We start from the raw sequence: 18,297 nt of genomic DNA on the forward strand, positions 1-18,297 counted from the left end.
ATAATGTCTGGAAACTGCGTGTGTTCTGTTGCCGATTTGCCATTTTCTGGAAAAAATCCCGAGTTTCCGGGACAAAAAACCGTGTAACCTTCACCTAAGATCGATCAACTCAGCCACGTTATATAAAAGCCCATAAAAATTACTCACATCATTAACAGGACTTGAACCCAGGGCTTTTCTAACTGGTGTGAGGAGGACAGTGACTGTACCAACATGCTACCCACGAGGGCTGTGTGTGGGGGAGGACAGTGACCATAATCACTGGGCTACCGCGAAAGCGACACGTTCGATTTGTATTTTTGTCATACTCTAGGACAATTATCCCAATCTTTTGTAACTGAAGTCGCACTTGAAGTTAAAATCGCATATTCATGATACACTTGAATAATGATTGTTATCGAACTTGGCAACGAGATTAGTGAGTGGAACAAACGGTAACTGTTACAAAGATAGGCTTAATTTCTGCAAATGCAGTGTCTGAAGACTAGGCACATGTGAGGCACATAAATTCAAACTAAGAAGAGACAGTTGTAGAATAGATGTGCAAAAATTTGCCTTTAGCCAGCGGGTGGTTGGTTGCTGGAACAAGCTTCCATCTGACGTTGTGGAAGTTGACATCTTAAATAAATTCAAGGCTGAGCTAGACAAACTTTGGGAGTGATTGGATGGGTGAAGTGGGAAGAGTTTTTTTTTTTTTTTTTGGCTGATGCCATATAAGCTTGCTTTCTTGTATCACATGCCTCTACTAATGTTAACTTAGTGTGGTTTTTTCTAATCTCGCAGCACACTTGAAAAGGGTGCCAGGACACAGTAACTAGTAATCACTGCTCGAAGACATGCAGTTAGTGGCAGGATAGCAGGAAATTCCCTGGGCAAAATTTATTAGTATTAATAATAATAATAATAATAATAATAAAATACAGCCCCTTTAGTGGTGCTTATAAATACCCCTTAAGGAAGCTTGTCTTCTTGGGTACTAATCGACTTTTCTATCCTTAAATATTTCTGAAACTCCTGGTTATTACCGATATATTTTAAAATAGAACTCAATGCGTATTTTATTTTACTTATTATATGAAAGCTTATATAATACGTGATTGTAGAGAGAAGAAAAAACATACATTGTTAATTTTGATATACATCATTGACCTCAGTTCAAAATGTCATTGAGAATGCTTTATTTTGAGATGAGGGATGAATTACCGTTTTTTAATTCGTGTAAGAAGGGGTGCCTTTTATAAGTAAGCAATATTAATAAGGGCTGGCGGCTTCCGTAGCCGAGTGGTCAGGAGCGGAAGTGCAGTAGCACACGCTCTTTGAGTAGACCGGGGTTCAAGCCCTTGACTGCTGAATACGGTCGATCTGCTAACCCGCACTGGACCAGCGTGGCAGATTATGGTCCATTTCCCTCAGCATGAATTGTTGACGCTTCCGTCCTGCAGTGGGTTTATAATGGCTGCATTTTAACTTTTTTTTTTTTAATTAATAAGGGTGGGGAAATTAGAGAGGTGGCGCTGATAGCATATTTTTACACATGCTTGTGATTAAACCGGAAGCACGTTGTTGTAATGTGGGTAAATTTGTATTAATTTTGTTGAGTAGACGAACTATACTGTAGGAGTTGCGATGTGGAATTTAATTACTGAAGCTGATGTTGATATTAAGGAAGAGAATTTTTGGGCAGCAGTTAAGATATTAGTAGAAAGGCCACATATAGTGAATAGAAGAATCATTGGGACCGAAGTCTTGGAATCATGGTTAGTGAATATGTTAAATATCACTTCTGAAACTGAAGACAATCTTGGTTCTGTAAATCTAGACTTCGTCAAATTGATTAATTTATTGGATATTCATACCTGTGATTTTAGGTGTCAGCCTGAAAAGAGCATTATTAGGAAAGTTAGATCACTAGAGCATTTTCAGTGGGCATTTGATCATTGCTTTGATATTTGGTCAGAAGATAGAATGGGGATTGTTGTACAAGAGAGATATCTGCTACCAAAGCATCCAAAATTTCCGCCAGAAATTGAAGTTGTTTTCATAGGTAAGAATTCAGCTCACTATGTCACTTGGTCTGTATATTTAAAATTATCTTGCACGTCATGCAAATATATGTATATATATTGTATATGTATATGTATGTATATGTATTGTTTAGATCAAAGATAAAAACTGTTAATGTATTTAACTTTAGGTTTTTGCAAAAAAAAAAAAAAAAAAAAACATGCACTCATAAGTCCATTTAGAAGTGGAAATTAATGGAAATTATAAAATTTTAGCTTATCATTTGGGATAAGTGGCTTATTTCCACATACGTTATCTTATTTTTAGATATTGGTACTATACAAAGTCTTTTAAAATGGGAAAACTTTATCTGATGGCTTTGGATTGTAATAAGATAATTGACATATGTATATTTTAGCATTAGTAAAGATATAAGATGCAAGAAAGCAAGTTTATACAGCATCAGCCAAAAAAAAAAAAAAAAAAAAAAACCTTCCCATTTCACCCATCCACTCACTCCAAAAGTTTGTCCAGTTCTTCCTTGAATTTATTTAAGCTATCAACTTCCACAACAACCATGGAAGTTTGTTCTAGCAATCAACCACTCGCTGGCAGAAGGCAAATTTCTCCACATCTATTCTACAACTGTCTTTTCTCAGTTGAGTTTATGACTCCTCAAGTGTATAATCTGAGCAAGAGGAAGAATCTCATCTCTTTAATAAGTTTTACTGAATGACAAATAGGAAAAATTTCAAAAAATATGTGAACACAAAAACAATGAGAATGTAGTTCATGTGGATCCGATGTTTTTATTCATGTAAAGGGCAGATTCAATTAAAGGGTAGATTTTATTCCTATTCCCCTATATGCAGAATAAATCTGGTCTTCTGCTCCTGAAAGCAGTATCAAAGCCTTTCTAGGACTCAAATACTGGCTCTTCAGATGGCTAAACAGAATTACAGCTAAGCCTTTTAACGTTTCAAGAGTTATATTATAGTCCAATCTAGAGATCACACCCTGGAGACAAATGATCACCACATGGAATGTAATGACACTTGTTCGGCTCTTAACTGGACGGATGGATTCACCGAAAGTCTGAGACTGGATAATAACACCTTGAGAAAAATAGAGAAGTTGCAGATATGGAATTGCATCTCAGGGCTACATTTACGCAGCTAGGAAAATTCCAGCAAACACTATAAAGCTGTTTAATAACTTAAATATCAACCCTGAAAAGCTTTGCACAAGCAAATCATATAGAGAAGAAGTTCTTGAAAACTCCTACTTGCAGATACAAGTGTAAGAAAACATATACGGCACCCTGGTCTTCCAGACACGTGCTGGTGGTCTTTAGGAATCCTGATTTGATCATGAAATATATTTAAAGGTATGTATGTCCTACCTACCCCACTCTACTCCCACAGAAGAAACAGACTGCCCGAAATAGTAAAATGAACTTTCAAGTTTTAATTTTGTATTATATTGTACGACTGTAATACCTGAATTTTCTTTTCATGTGACGTGATGTACGCTGTTCTGCTGTAAATATTTGTGCTTATGTAAATATAGTGAACCTCCCGTTAAAAAAAAAAAAAAAAGGCGAACTGCAGCCATTATCAATCCACTGCAGGATGGAAGCCTCCTCAACAATTCGTGCTGAGGGAAATGGATCATAATCTGCCACGCTGGTCTGGTGCAGGTTGGCAGTACTCTATTCAGCAGTCAGGGGCTTGAACCCCGGTCTACTCAGAGCGTGTGCTACTGCACTCCCGCTCCTGACCACTAGGCTACGGAGGCTTACTCCCATTACTATGGGTCAAATCAGAAGTTATGCTTTAAATGTAGCCATATTAAGTTTTTTACCTGTTTATATTAATTAAGTGGTTAGCCTTAAACAGAAAACAAGTATTTCAAGTATTGTATAATACAATTTGTACAAATAAGTTTTACTATTGTATAAATATTGCATTTACTAAATACTATTATATATATATATTGTATAAATCAGATAACAAGTATTACATGTACAGGTAGGACCCGATTTACGATGCTTCAATTTACACCGTTTCACATTAATGCTCTTTTAAAATAATAATGAAAAAAAAAAAAAAAAAAAAAAAAATATATATATATATATATATATAAAGAAAATTTGAAAGCACAAGCATAAAACACAGCACAGGAAGTGGGTACCTAGATGGCACTAGTGTCGAGGTCAGTTGCTTTCTCCTCATCCACCAGTGTGCATGTGTTGCGAGCTGTGCCTTAAAGTTTAATAATTTTCTGTGTTCGTTAGTGCCTTATTATTTTAAATAAATTGTGCAATTATGTCTTCTAAGTGCAGTGGTGAATTTCTGCCTGCACATGTTAAAAAAGTCGCAAATCTCTAACGATTGAAGTGAAAATGGATGTTATTCGTCGTATGGAATCTGGTGAGTGGCGTGAGGAACTGGGAGGAATCATTTTCGGCTAGTAGTGGCTAGTTTTCCTGGTTCAAAAACCAGACCAGAATTCACAATGTACAAATTACTGGTGAGGTGGCTAGTGCCGACATTGCAGGTGCTGAGGAATATTCTCCCATATTCCAAAAGTTAATGGATGAAGGCTGCTACACCCCACACTTTGTCTTTAACGTTGATTAAATGAGGTTGTACTGGAAGATGCCTAGTAGGACGTACATAGCCTGTGAAGAGAGGTATGCCCCTGGTTATAAGGCTGGAAAAGATCAACTTACATTACTTCTGGGTGGTAATGCATTGGGCACTTTTAAGTTAAAGCTGATGTTGGTGTACCATTCAGAGAATCCACATGTTATGTGAAGGGCAAATGTGAAGACGTGACTTCCTGTTTTCTGGCAATTTAATAAGAAGGCATGGGTGACCCAGACCCTTTTTAGTGAATGGTACACTTCATACTTTTGCCCAGAGGTGGCCCAATTTTGTGCAGCAAACAACTTGCCCAAAAACCTTGTTTTAATCCTCGACAATGCTCCAGGGCATCCAGCCAATCTTAAAGATATCCCTAGCGATGTTCTGAATGTGAAGGTCGTTTATCTGCCACCCAATACTACCTCACTGTTACAGCCAATGGATCGGGGTGTCATTGCGACCTTCAAGGCGTACTGTTTACGTACGGCCTTCAAAGGATTGTTGGGGCAGTTCAGGCATCTAACTCAGTGACTGTGAGGGACTACTGGAGGTCCTAGAGCATCCTTAAGGCCATAAGTAATACTGCTGCAGCCTGGAAAGAAGTGTTGCAATCATGCATGAAGGCTTTTGGAGGAAATTGTGACCTGATGCACTCTTACACTTTCTTTAGTTTGAGCCAGTTTCAGCAGTGGCTGAAGATGTCACTCAGGTGGCTGAGGATGTTGGCCTTGACATGGTTGACATTGATGATGTCAGTGAGTTACTGCAAAATCATGTTGAGCCTCTTTCAAAGGAGAACTTAGAGGAGCTGGCTGCATAACTGGCTAAGGAGGAAGAGCAGGAGATTGTGCCAATTAGGATCATCACCACAAAGACATTTCAACCAGCTTTGGCACAAATACAAATAGGCTGTGAAACCCTATGTGATAATGACTCAGACCGGGAACTCAGCTCTTCCATCTAAAGAGCTGTTATTAACATATTGAAGCCCTGCTACAATATGCTAGAAGGGAGAAAGACTCAGCAGACGTCACTGCTATAGTTCTTCTTTCCTTCCACTCCCCACAAGCTTTTTAAATTTCTGGCCTTCACAGAGTTCTGTGTAACACACAGTACACAATGCAGAGATGGGGGAAACCTCTGGTGCCATCAGACAACTAACGCACTTTGCCCTTTGCAGTTCTTTTTCTAAGGCCAAAGAACCTGCAGAACCAGTTGACCCACCATTAGGCTCATCACATTAACGCCGCCTCATTATGCCACTGTCAAAGAACATCAATGGGTAGGGGGGCAGACAGTGGCATTACTACGTACTCCAAAGATGGCTTTACAGGAATGAAGTAGCAAGCTTAAATTTTTATTTTATTATTCATATTTTCTATAAATATTATTTATATCTCATAATTATAAAATAACCACAAATGTTTAATATAAAAAACACTTATATTAACTCTTATGGTTCAATTTTCGTAGTGAAGGAACCTATCTCATTTAAATACATTATAATTTTTCCTCGAGTTATGCTACTTCAGCCATTGACCCTGAGGAGGTGGAACATAACCCCGCATAAATCAGGGCCTACCTGTATTTTAAAATTTTGTATAGTATAATTTTCTGTACCATAATAGAATATGTATCTTCACCTCCTGGCCAGTAGCTGTAACCAGGTGTCTCTTAGGAGGAGAAATAATTTTGCATTTACTTCTACAATCTCAAACAACCATATACTCTTGATTGACATCCACCAGTCAATCATAGCAGTCAGTAGGAGGTGTCTTCACCTTTCAATCACCGCCTCTTCCTCACTTTCATCAAACTACCCACCGGTGTACGCTATACTGGAGTTCAAATGAATATTATAATGGAAAATTTTAAAATGAACTTTTCATTGGATGCATTATGTATAATTTCTGATCTCAGCTCTACACTTATAAAAACCAAAATCTGCAATAAATGTAAATCTCATTTTTTAGAGTGAATTATGTTTTCCTTACAAAATTAATTAACTCACCTGCTAATGTAGATTTACATCTCATGGACCTGCCAGTGGCATTAAATTAGTGGTCACTGGCACATATTTTCCCCATAACCAAGGACTGGTGGGGGGAGAGCAAAGTAAAATTGATATTGAACATAAATTTGAAAAAAAAAGTATAATTTTAGCAAGGAAATGAACTGCTTTCTGTGAAGGATGGGATGGCAGAGGGTGGGCAGCAAAACATAATTAACTCTAAAAAATTAGATTTACTATTTAAGAAGATAATAATATTATTATTATTATTATTATTAACTATATGGTGCAGGGAAGGCTGAGGCTTATGCTGCACCAGCCAAAAAAAAAAAAAAAATTCTGAATTACTCTGAGAGAGAGAGAGAGAGAGAGAGAGAGAGAGAGAGAGAGATGCAAAGCAAGAGTAAATAATACATCATTAAATAAAACAAACATTAAATTAATAAATTGTTTTTAATTTACTTTTTTGTATGATCTCTATTTATTGTGTTTTATTAATTTAATAACTTTTTTAAAATTATTTTGCACTGTTTTAGTTGGTATTAACAAGAATGATGCATACAGTATTATATTATATAGAATAACAAGGTTTAGTTAATTTACAAACTGAGCAAATAATAAAAAACATTCTTAAATTTTAAAAGGGTATGCATACTTATGTAAAATTATGCTTAATAATTATATACCAAACCAAATAATACAAGCACATATTAATCAATGGCAACATATCTTCAAGATGGCAGAATTACTTAACAAGTACAGGTCAAATGTTGAAAAAAAGCCGTGAGTTAGGGTTGAATTTGAAAGTGTCTGCAATTCTGCCCAGACACAATAGGAGGGAGTATATGATAAGAGATTGTGCAAGGCTGAAGGGGTACAATTTTTCTCAGCCTGGTCTGTGCTTTTTAACAGGAGAGACTACTTCTACAGGGATGGGATACACTTAAATAGAAAGGGTGCAAGAATATTTGCTGATGCTATCGAGGCAGAGTTAGGTGGGTCGGAAACCTGCTAGCTTGAGGGGGGGATAAATGGACAAATAGATTAACAGAAGTCACTGGCAGAGGTGAAAGTGATTCTTTCACTGCTTCTATTGAAATGCAATTGAACAGCAGCCTGGAAAGCAAGGCAATGGGGATTTCCAGAACTGCTGGGAGTCGTAGTGGAACAATTAAATACATGGGCTGTGTTAGGGTAACTAAGAGTAGAAACAGGTGAATATATACTTGCATATACACCAATGCTAGGAGTATAGTTAATAAATTTGATGAGCTTGAAGTGCTAGTCAAGACATCAAAGGCAGATATTGTTGGGTTATCGGAGACGTGGTGTCACACAGGGAAGGGAGGAGGGGTTATGCTGTTAGTTAAGAAACACATAAAGTCAAAGGAAGTGCATCCAATTGATGTTGGTGGACAATGCAATGTTGAGTCTGTTTTGTGTGACATAAGCACTGGGAAAGGAAAAATGAGTAGGTGTGTGTTATAGGCCTATTGAATCTGATGAGTATAATGAGCAATTGTGCAGAGAATCAGAGTGTCTTATAATGGAGGATTTTAATTTCCCAGAGATTGACTGGAATTTGTGGGTTGGTCATTTGCACACTAGCAAGGCTTTTATGGATTTATTGGATGATTGTTTTCTACAGCAGCATGTTCAGGCGGCAACTAGAGGGAGTAATACACTTGATCTGGTTATCAGTAGTGATTCTTCATGCATTAAGAATCTGCAAATAAAGGAACCACTAGGTGGCAGTGATCACAGTGTGCTGAAGTGGGATTTACTCAAAGAGGTAACTACCATCAGGGGTAAAGGGAAGGGTTTTTACTTTCGTAAAGGTGACTACGGTGGTCTGAGACAGTATTTAAATTCTATACAGTGGGACCAACTGATGATGTTACCAACAGCAAATTCAAAATGGGAAGCATTCAAAGAATTAATTTTGGAAGCCACTAGGCTTTTCATACCAAATAAGAAATATTGTTCAAGATTTAGTCCTAAATGGATGTCAGATGAACTAATTAGACATGTGGCAGAGAAGAATATTCATGGGATACATAAATTAACAGGTGGCACAGAAGCCTATGATTAGATATAAACTGGTCTGTAACAAAGGAGGTTAGGCAGGCAAAAGCAGATTATGAGAAATCTTTATAGAAGTCGTTATATGTATAGTTAAAAGTACAATTTAATTGACAATGAAGTTCAACAAGATTAATAGATTTTACTGATTAATTGACAATATTATGTACTATACTATATTATATTAAGCTTATGCTATCTAGTTCGAGATATTTTGTATCGCGTAACAATGGCGGCAATTTACGAACAGTAAACACGTGGATTTGATACCCTTACCGATACTAAGTAATACCTACAAAATCTCTATCTAAGTTACTTTAAACTAAGTATCGTAAATAGGAATATAAAGTTACTCTAGAAAATAAGTTAATATGCCAATTTAAGCTAATAAAACAGAAAATAAATCAGAAAAACTTCTCTGTTCCAGGAGCAGAAAAAATTGCTGGAACAAACTTCCATCTGTCATTGTAGAAGTTGATAGCTTAAATAGATTCAAGGCAGAACTAGACAAACATTTGGAGTGAATGGATGGGTGAAATGAGAAAGATATGTGTGTGTGTGTGTGTTTTTTTTTTTTTTTTTTTTTTTTGGCTGATGCTATATAAGCTTGCTTTCTTGATCATGTGCCCTTGCTAATGCTAACTTGCTAGCATGCAATTTGCAAAAACATGCTTTTGTTTTTGCATATTGCTCTTTCAATCATTATACTGTGGACCTAAGATAAAAAATCTTAGGTTAACAGTCTAATGTTTAAAGAGCAGCATGCAAAACCAAAAGCATGCATTTGCAAATTGCATGCTAGCAAGTTCACATCTTGAAGATATGTTGCCATTGATTAATATGTGCTTGTATTATTTGGTTTGGTATATATAACCACTTGAAAATAGTATACGTGAGAGAGAGCATCAGCTTTGTTATTCTTCCCTCTCCTCACTCACTCCACAGTGGAATGAGCAAGGAGAGGGAAGCCTAGTGTGTGACCTTGAGTCACTTATTATTTTTTACTTACTGTAGCTGTTTTACAATATATAGTTCATACTTTATTTCATGATTAGTACATAATAAAACACGCCTGCGTGCTCTGGATTCATAATTTATTTTATTTTTGTTACACAGAGCATTAAAACTATGATAAATGAATTAGCTTTCGGCTGGGTGGCAGCCTTCATCAGATTAAAATACTTTGAATGGCAGTTGGAATAGAGATGCACTGCCAGGATGGTGCGTGAGGCACGTGGTTAATTGTTTGTTGATGTTTGTGGCTGTGACGTATGGTGGTGACGTGGCCAGCGTTTGTCTATGGACAGAATTACTGCTTCTGTGATGGGGTTAAGTTGACAACCACTGTTCCTGTTCAACGAGGTATCCGAGCATTTTATACTTAACGATTCCAACCAGGTGCGCCTTAGGTAATGGTGGGACTTGTCTACAACCACGACATTGCGGTGTGGGTCAATGTCATGGTGGGTTGTCCAGACATGCTCGGCAATAGCTGAGTGTTCTACATCTGCCAAATGGATCGCCCTTTTATGTTCTGAGAGGCGTTTCTCGAGACGACGTCCAGTCTCTCCAAAGTAGCAGCTCGTGCAGTCACGGCAAGAGATGCGATAGACCAAACCACTCTGTAGAAGGGTGGGGACAGGTGTTTTTATGTTGGAAAGGAGAGAACGCAGTTTCTTGCCTGGGAGTTGGATGCACTTTACCCCATGCGATCTTAGGATTCTACCGATCTGCTGTGACAGGTTGGGGTAGTATGGGATGAATGCCCTCGTGGAAGACTCGTCACTGTTGGCGTTGCTGTTGGTCGTCACGTTGTCGCGTGCTTGTAGATCACATCTGTTAAGTACATCGATGGGGTAGCCACACCTCGTAAGGTCTACTTTGACTCTGGTGATCTCTTTGCACCTTTCATCTGCAGACATACATCGTGACATACAACGTGCTTCAGCGAGCAAAACAGCCCTACTTGCCGACCTTAAGGCTCTGATTCCCGATCCTATTTACACCAAGGTAATCAATACTTTATGTTGCCAGGCCGTCAGAGAATCAGATCGTTATTGTGCCCGACAGAAACGTAAGTTCAATACTTTGATTAATGAATCCCGTCAATTTCGGCGCCAGCGTAATGCCCCCCTCTCACAAATTGCACGGATTTCGTATTGAACCTAAGCAGCAAGCAGTTATCTGCAGAACAAATAAACTTATTGAGCCTTGGCATGACATTTGCCGTTCTTCCAAAGCACCCACCGATCACCGACATCGCCTTGGGTGTGGAAGCAAGCTTATCACGCCTCCCAGAGGATGTAGCCAACGCAATCCGCTTAAAGACTGCAGCAGTTCTACACCATGCTCGCCCCGTCTCTTCAAACCTCAGCCGTATACAGATTTCTACCCTCAAGGCACTGAAACGGGATTCGTCCATCGTCATTCTACCGGCGGACAAAGGCCGTCGTACAGTTGTAATGAACCACACTGATTACATGGCGAAAGCCTTACTGCTCTTACGAGACACTACCGTCTACAAACCCCTAACCATCAACCCCAACAAGGCTTTGGAACGATGGGAGTCAGAGGTGAATATCCTCATCAACACTTGGCTGAAGCAAGGGAAAATCACACAGTCAACCCGTAATCACCTCCGTGCCTCCGGGTGTCAGATCCCACGGTTTTACGGCCTGCCGAAAGTGCACAAAGAAGGCACGCCACTAAGACCTATTGTATCCTGCTGTGGATCACCGACTTACGAGCTGTCTAAATTTGTCTCGAGACTTCTTTCTCCTCTAGTTGGCAAGACCACCTACACCGTCTCCAACAGTGTTGAGTTCATAGAAAGGATCCGCACTATATCCATATCGAGTCATGATCAAGTCATGGCATCGTTCGATGTCGTATCACTCTTTACCTCCATCCCTGTGGAACTTGCCATCTCTTGCGCAAAACAACTCTTGGATAATGATGGAACCCTTAGCGACAGAACTAAGCTGACGCCTGATGACATTTCCGCCGCCCTCAGACTGTGCTTAACAGGGGGTGCAATCATGTTTAATGGTTCAATCTACCAGCAGATACATGGCACAGCCATGGGTTCCCCTGTCAGCTCGGTCACTGCAAACATCGTGATGGAGGAGTTAGAGGGACGTGCGTTTACACACGCACCGGATCACATCGCCTTTTGGTGTCGCTACGTAGACGATGTGTTCGTAGTGATCCCTAGAGACTCAGGTCAGCGACTCCTAACCCACATCAACTCACTGTCGCCCTTCATAAAATTCACGATTGAGCTGGAGTCGAACAACTCTATACCATACCTAGATACACTTGTCCGGTGTGAAGACACATGCTTGAAGACGACGGTTTATCGTAAGCCTATGTGTGCTGGCCAATTTACCAACTTCCAGTCAGCACACGCATGGGGCCACCTCCTCTCAACCGCCCGAACCTTGCTAACTCGCGCCTGGACACACTCCAGCTCTGCAGATGAAAGGCGCAAAGAGATCACCAGAGTCAAAGTAGACCTTACGAGGTGTGGCTACCCCATCGATGTACTTAACAGATGTGATCTACAAGCACGCGACAACGTGACGACCAACAGCAACGCCAACAGTGACGAGTCTTCCACGAGGGCATTCATCCCATACTACCCCAACCTGTCACAGCAGATCGGTAGAATCCTAAGATCGCATGGGGTAAAGTGCATCCAACTCCCAGGCAAGAAACTGCATTCTCTCCTTTCCAACATAAAAACACCTGTCCCCACCCTTCTACAGAGTGGTTTGGTCTATCGCATCTCTTGCCGTGACTGCACGAGCTGCTACTTTGGAGAGACTGGACGTCGTCTCGAGAAACGCCTCTCAGAACATAAAAGGGCGATCCGTTTGGCGGATGTAGAACACTCAGCTATTGCCGAGCATGTCTGGACAACCCACCACGACATCGACCCACACCGCGATGTTGTGGTTGTAGACAAGTCCCACCATTACCTAAGGCGCACCTGGTTGGAATCGTTAAGTATAAAATGCTCGGATACCTCGTTGAACAGGAACAGTGGTTGTCAACTTAACCCCATCACAGAAGCAGTAATTCTGTCCATAGACAAACGCTGGCCACGTCACCACCATACGTCACAGCCACAAACATCAACAAACAATTAACCACGTGCCTCACGCACCATCCTGGCAGTGCATCTCTATTCCAACTGCCATTCAAAGTATTTTAATCTGATGAAGGCTGCCACCTAGCCGAAAGCTAATTCATTTATCATAGTTTTAATGCTCTGTGTAACAAAAATAAAATAAATTCATGATTAGTATTGATTCATCTTGCCGACTGAGGTTATTGAAGAGAATTTTCCTCAGCATTGTGTGTAACGTGTCTCGTGATGCTCTGAATAAATTGAATTATTATTATTATTATATCTACATTCCTTTTTAGAATAAGAACAGCTGAATTTGCTTTCAATATCATATGCCAGTGACAATGATATGGTACCATGCTATATGTAATTCATGAATTTTAATGTATATAATACCAATAATGTCACTTAGTTTAAGGAGGCAGTTCCATCTTTGGCTAAAATAAAACTAAATAAATGAACAGTTGCAGCATTGTTATCATTTACTTTTGTTCCTTCTGCTTGCTTGTATATTTTCAAATTAAATACTTCTGGCACCTTAATATTAGCTTAGCAAGCATAGGTTAGTTATATTGAGATTAGAATTTGTGATAAATGTAACCTCTGTTGTTGTGTTGCACAATAATATTACTGTTGTTTGTACATGTATTGCCCTTGGTTAAATTGGATTACCAAAAATGCTGAATCATACAGTTAAGATTTTTTATATTTGTATCTTGTGGCAAATTTTCTAATTGGTCAAATATTTTGTCAAAGGAATAAGAGTGAAGAATCACTCTTATTCCTTTGACAAACAGTGGAGGATTCTTCAAACAGTGGAGGAACAAGAATATTGAGCCTGCTATGTATGCATCTTGATTTGTTTCATTTTTGTTTTCGTCAAAAAATGAGACGGATCCTTTGAAAACCTGGTTTCATTGGTGATTTATAATGACTAGCTGGGCAATCTAATTGTTTAAAACTTCCTTCAACAAACTTTTTTATGTTACCTTGTGATATTAAATATAAAAGTTTTCATGTTTCCCTTTAATGTGTTTTAACATTTGTGAAAAATTGATATAGAAATTTGTACACTTTACTGTGTTTGATTTTCATCATGAGTAGATCGTCCCTCCTACTGAAGACATGTTCAACCTTAAAGTTTGGGCTGATGTTCAACTTAGAGACAAATATCACTATCCATGATTCTGCCTAAATTACTGTTATCATTTTAAAACTAAAATTTACAAGATATTAGGACCTTGGGCAGAACCATGGATAATGATATTTGAAAGATGAACATTACCTCAATTCATTCTCTGGTAGGAACAAAAATCTCCCTGTATTTAAAATCAAATGCAGTAAAATATAGACCTTTTTGTTTTATTTTACTTGCCACATTGAATTCTGCATTGAAATATACTCCTGCAATCTTGTAGTGTTATAAAAATTACCATTTGATAGTTGAATATTACTCTTTTGTTTCATTCTCACTTTTAGTTTCTTTATAGGCATATTTTTATGCTGTCGAAATAAATAGCTTTTATCAACGTTGAAGTAGTTGTGACAGAAGGTTGAAACAGAACACCACAAATGACACTTTTTCAACATAGCCAACACACAAAATAACAAATTTTTGCTACTTCTCAATACACTTCTGTAGGCTAGTTTTGTAGAAGGCCTTCAAATCATGACTGGGCAGCAGAAATCACCTCATCATTAGTAGCAAAGTGTTTTTCACAAAGAAAGAACTTCAGGGCAGGAAAGAGGAAGAAATCCTAGAGTACCAGGTCACAGAGGCGTAGCTAGGGTTGTCAATGCCCGGTAGCAACATGTCTTCCTGGCACCCCTGAGTGTGATAATGTAATGTGAATGTGATAGATAATTATAATCCATATATATGTCCATTTCAGAGTGAAGTGGTTTCATGGATTTTATTCAATCAATTTAGCTTTTTGGCATCTTTATTCAATTTAGTTTTCATTTATCCCTTGAAATCCCAGGGCTGCCGTATTCTGGCAAATAATATGAAATGATTTATAAACAAAGCTGTATATTTTTATTAGAGAAAATAGCAATTTTGATATACAATAAACTTAATTTATTTCCAAATTAAAAATGATTGAAAAATATATAGTGAAATTGTTAATGTTTTGAACGTGAAGCCTGTGAAATGATGACCATTAAATATTAACTACTTGCAATGTGGTGAACTAAAGACACCAAAAAATCATAGGTACTTCTAATACATTACATAAATATTTTAAATGTAAGTTAATTTTCCTTGCTTTCACTTCTACAAACTTATTGATGACATCATCAAAATCAACCTCTATACTCAGAAGGGCTAAGTTACTAATCCGATCCTGTCCCATTGATGCCTGAAAGTAATACTGAATCATTTTCAATTTGCTGAATTTTGCAGCTGGCAATGGAAATGCCAATGGCAAGAAGAATTTGAAACATCTTCTCCATGACTTACAATGAAAAATAAAACTTCCATAGAAGTATTGGGTGCAGAGATTCTGTGGGTCTCAAGAAGCATTTTGTAGTCACATATTTCATTAAATAACTTTGAACCTTCTACATCCATGTCATAAAATTTTCCAGATACGTTACATTTTTGATGAACAATATTCAAATCTTCATTTCTAAAAAGATCTTTAATATCGAGTAAGAATCCAAATTTTAGGTTCGGGTCAATAAGTGGAGCAAACCTAGTATGTCATTTCCTGTTGATGCTGGTCTATGGCACTTTTCATGACTTGCGTGATCTTTTCTTCTGCCGAAATTTCTATGTCCTTGCCTAGTTCTCTAGTCACCCTTCTTTTTCACCCGATTATTTTCTCTATAGGTACTCTCCAAAGTTCACATCTATCCTTTCCATTTTATCCTTCAGTTTGCACCTGTGAAGCTTGGTGTCCGGGGGAAACTGCTCCCCTCTGTACCCCCCCTACTACACCTCTGCGAGGTTGGAGGAATAAGCAGAATGTGGCAATATTTCAAACCCATATTTGTGGGCACACCTCACTGCAATATGCAAGGAATGCATGGGGGGCATTATCATGGAGCAAGCACACGCCTTTTTGACAGCTTTTCCCCATCTTTTTTCTTTTATAGCAGCACAAAGCTTTATGAATAATACTTTACCATCACAGTACAGCCCTTTTGAAGGTAATTTGTTAGAATTTCTCCATGCTGATCCCAAAAAATTGACAGCATTACCTTCGTTGCACCTTTGCCTTTTTGGGGGGGGGGGTAGTGATTCTGCATGCTTCCATGGTTGTAACATATGTTTTTCCTGGTACATCGACAACATTTCATGTGTGCACATTGTGCCCTTCTCCCCCTTCTGGCAAGGGATCAGAAGTCTGGGACACCATCTAGCAGAATCCTCGTATGCAGCTGTTGATGGATGATGTTCTTCACAGACCCTACACTAATTTGGAGCTCTGCAGCTAGTTATTTGACACTAATACTATGATCTTCCAGGAATAATGCCTGAATTTTTGCAACACTCTCTTCTATTACAGCAGTTTTTGGGCATCCTGGGATTTCTTCATTATGCACTGAGGTTCTTTCACATTTGAATTGTTTATTCCAATGTGCCACTGCACTGTAACCTGGACAGTCTTCTCCATAAACAGTAACTATTATTTTGGATGTCTTTCCCTTTGCAAGAAAGTGGAACCAAATCAACGATCTGTGTTCTATTTTATTCATTGTGACATTTCATTCAGCACTGGAAAGAAAAAAATAATAAAATGTCAGATCGAAACCAAAATTTGTGCAGTTGCTATAGAGATAATCAAGGTATCAAACAAAAAACATTTCATCTTTCTATAACAACTACTTCTGGGTAAATACAAATCTTTTTTGAACCCTTACTCACAGTTAACTAGCTATTTAGGAAACTAGCAACTTGTAACTGCAACAGAGAAATGGACAGTGAATTTACATTTTTCCTTTTTTTTGTTTTTTTCCTTTAATGATTTATTTTTAGCAATATTATATGCATTTGGTAATTTTATTAAAATTTAAAAATTTTACTCCATTATTATTATTATTATTAGCCATATAGTGCAAGGAAGCCTGAGGCTTATGCTGCACCAGCCAAAAAAAAAAATTCCCGCATTACTCTGTGTGTGTGTGTGTGTGAGAGAGAGAGAGAGAGAGAGAAAGTGTTAGTCAGAAGTAGAAGTAGAATCAGCAAGAAAGAGAAGGATGATGATATCCAGCTCAGGACCCTGGGTTTGCCAAGCCCATACTAACCAGATGTGAGCCCCTGAATCTCATTTTGTGTTTTTATAACGTTTTTATGGATACAAAGCTGAATACTGTCTATCGATGATGATAATAATAATAAGATAAACAGTTTGGGTGCTCCCTGAAAAAAAATGTTTTGTCACATCATGAAGCATGAAATGCTGGCTGAGCAATAAAATATACCCTTAGTCTTAAAGGATAAGGGTATCATATATCCTTATTCTTTCAATTCCTTCTTTTAATTTTTTTTTTTTTTTATTATATTGTGACTTCAGTTATTTTCTTATTTGAGAGCTGCTTTTGTCTTTTAGGGAAGGATTTCTTTTGTCTTTTTGTGTAACAGAGGCAACAGCATTGCACCACCTTATGAGGGGCTCTTCCCATAGTGAAAGTAGGCTTTCATTGTTTAATTAATTTGGTAGTTTCATTGAGTGTTTCCCCCCCTCCTATGTGGTGTCAGGAGTAGTTTCAGTGCTATTACTTTCACATGGTTTAAGAGTCATTAATTCAATTAAACTGTTTGTTTATTTGGTGTAATATTATTTTATGCATGTAAATTCTTTCATATTCCTATTTGAAGGAATAATAAAATAGATTTCTTAAGTGACCTGCTATTATGAAATTCTCTTATGGGATATTTTTAAATGTGTGCAGTTTACAAAGTAAATTCTTCACATCATCTGCAAGTTGCTGTTTAAAATTGTTAGAATGATTGTGCTTTTGAGACTGAATAGCAGAATAGTATCAGAGAACATCACTTTGTGAAGTATGAAATGCTGGCTGAGCAATAAAATATAACTTTATAAAATCTTTTATCCTTTCAGATAAAATTGAAAAGGCTGTGGTATTTCATACTTGCCATCAGAAATCAACAGACTTTCTTCTGGGTCCACAATGTACATACAGGCTTGTTTTAAGGACTGGAAGGCAAGGATAAAATTTTATTTTTTTTAGCATTAAATAGATCAAGTAAACCCTTAAAATTATTAGTATGACAGTAAACCTTTGCTTTAATGGACTTCAGAAATAACAGATAATGTCTACTGAATCAGTCTTTTAAATCTGTGCAGGACCATGTGATGGAACTGCCTCATTCTGATGGTATTTATTATCAGTTAAAATATTTTCTATAATAATGCTGAGTACCATGGAGCCAGGATTTTCCTCATTATCAC

At 37.9% G+C, this 18,297-nt stretch overlaps 1 protein-coding gene across 1 annotated transcript in view; it reads left to right on the forward strand.

Moving 5' to 3' along the window:
• The first annotated feature begins 1,564 nt into the window (after positions 1 to 1,564).
• Positions 1,565 to 18,297, forward strand: part of LOC150088715 (putative tRNA (uracil-O(2)-)-methyltransferase) — an 84,727-nt gene continuing 67,994 nt past the window's right edge. Inside the window, exons 1-2 of the mRNA XM_090370291.1 lie at positions 1,565 to 2,044; positions 17,947 to 18,049. Coding sequence (XP_090226417.1) covers positions 1,627 to 2,044; positions 17,947 to 18,049 — 521 coding nt within the window. The 5' untranslated portion in view covers positions 1,565 to 1,626. The remainder of the gene's footprint in view (positions 2,045 to 17,946; positions 18,050 to 18,297) is intronic.

This window comes from Mastigoproctus giganteus, chromosome 3 (assembly GCF_048544385.1).
Source record: "Mastigoproctus giganteus isolate SK-2022 chromosome 3, ASM4854438v1, whole genome shotgun sequence".
NCBI lineage: Eukaryota > Metazoa > Arthropoda > Arachnida > Uropygi > Thelyphonidae > Mastigoproctus > Mastigoproctus giganteus.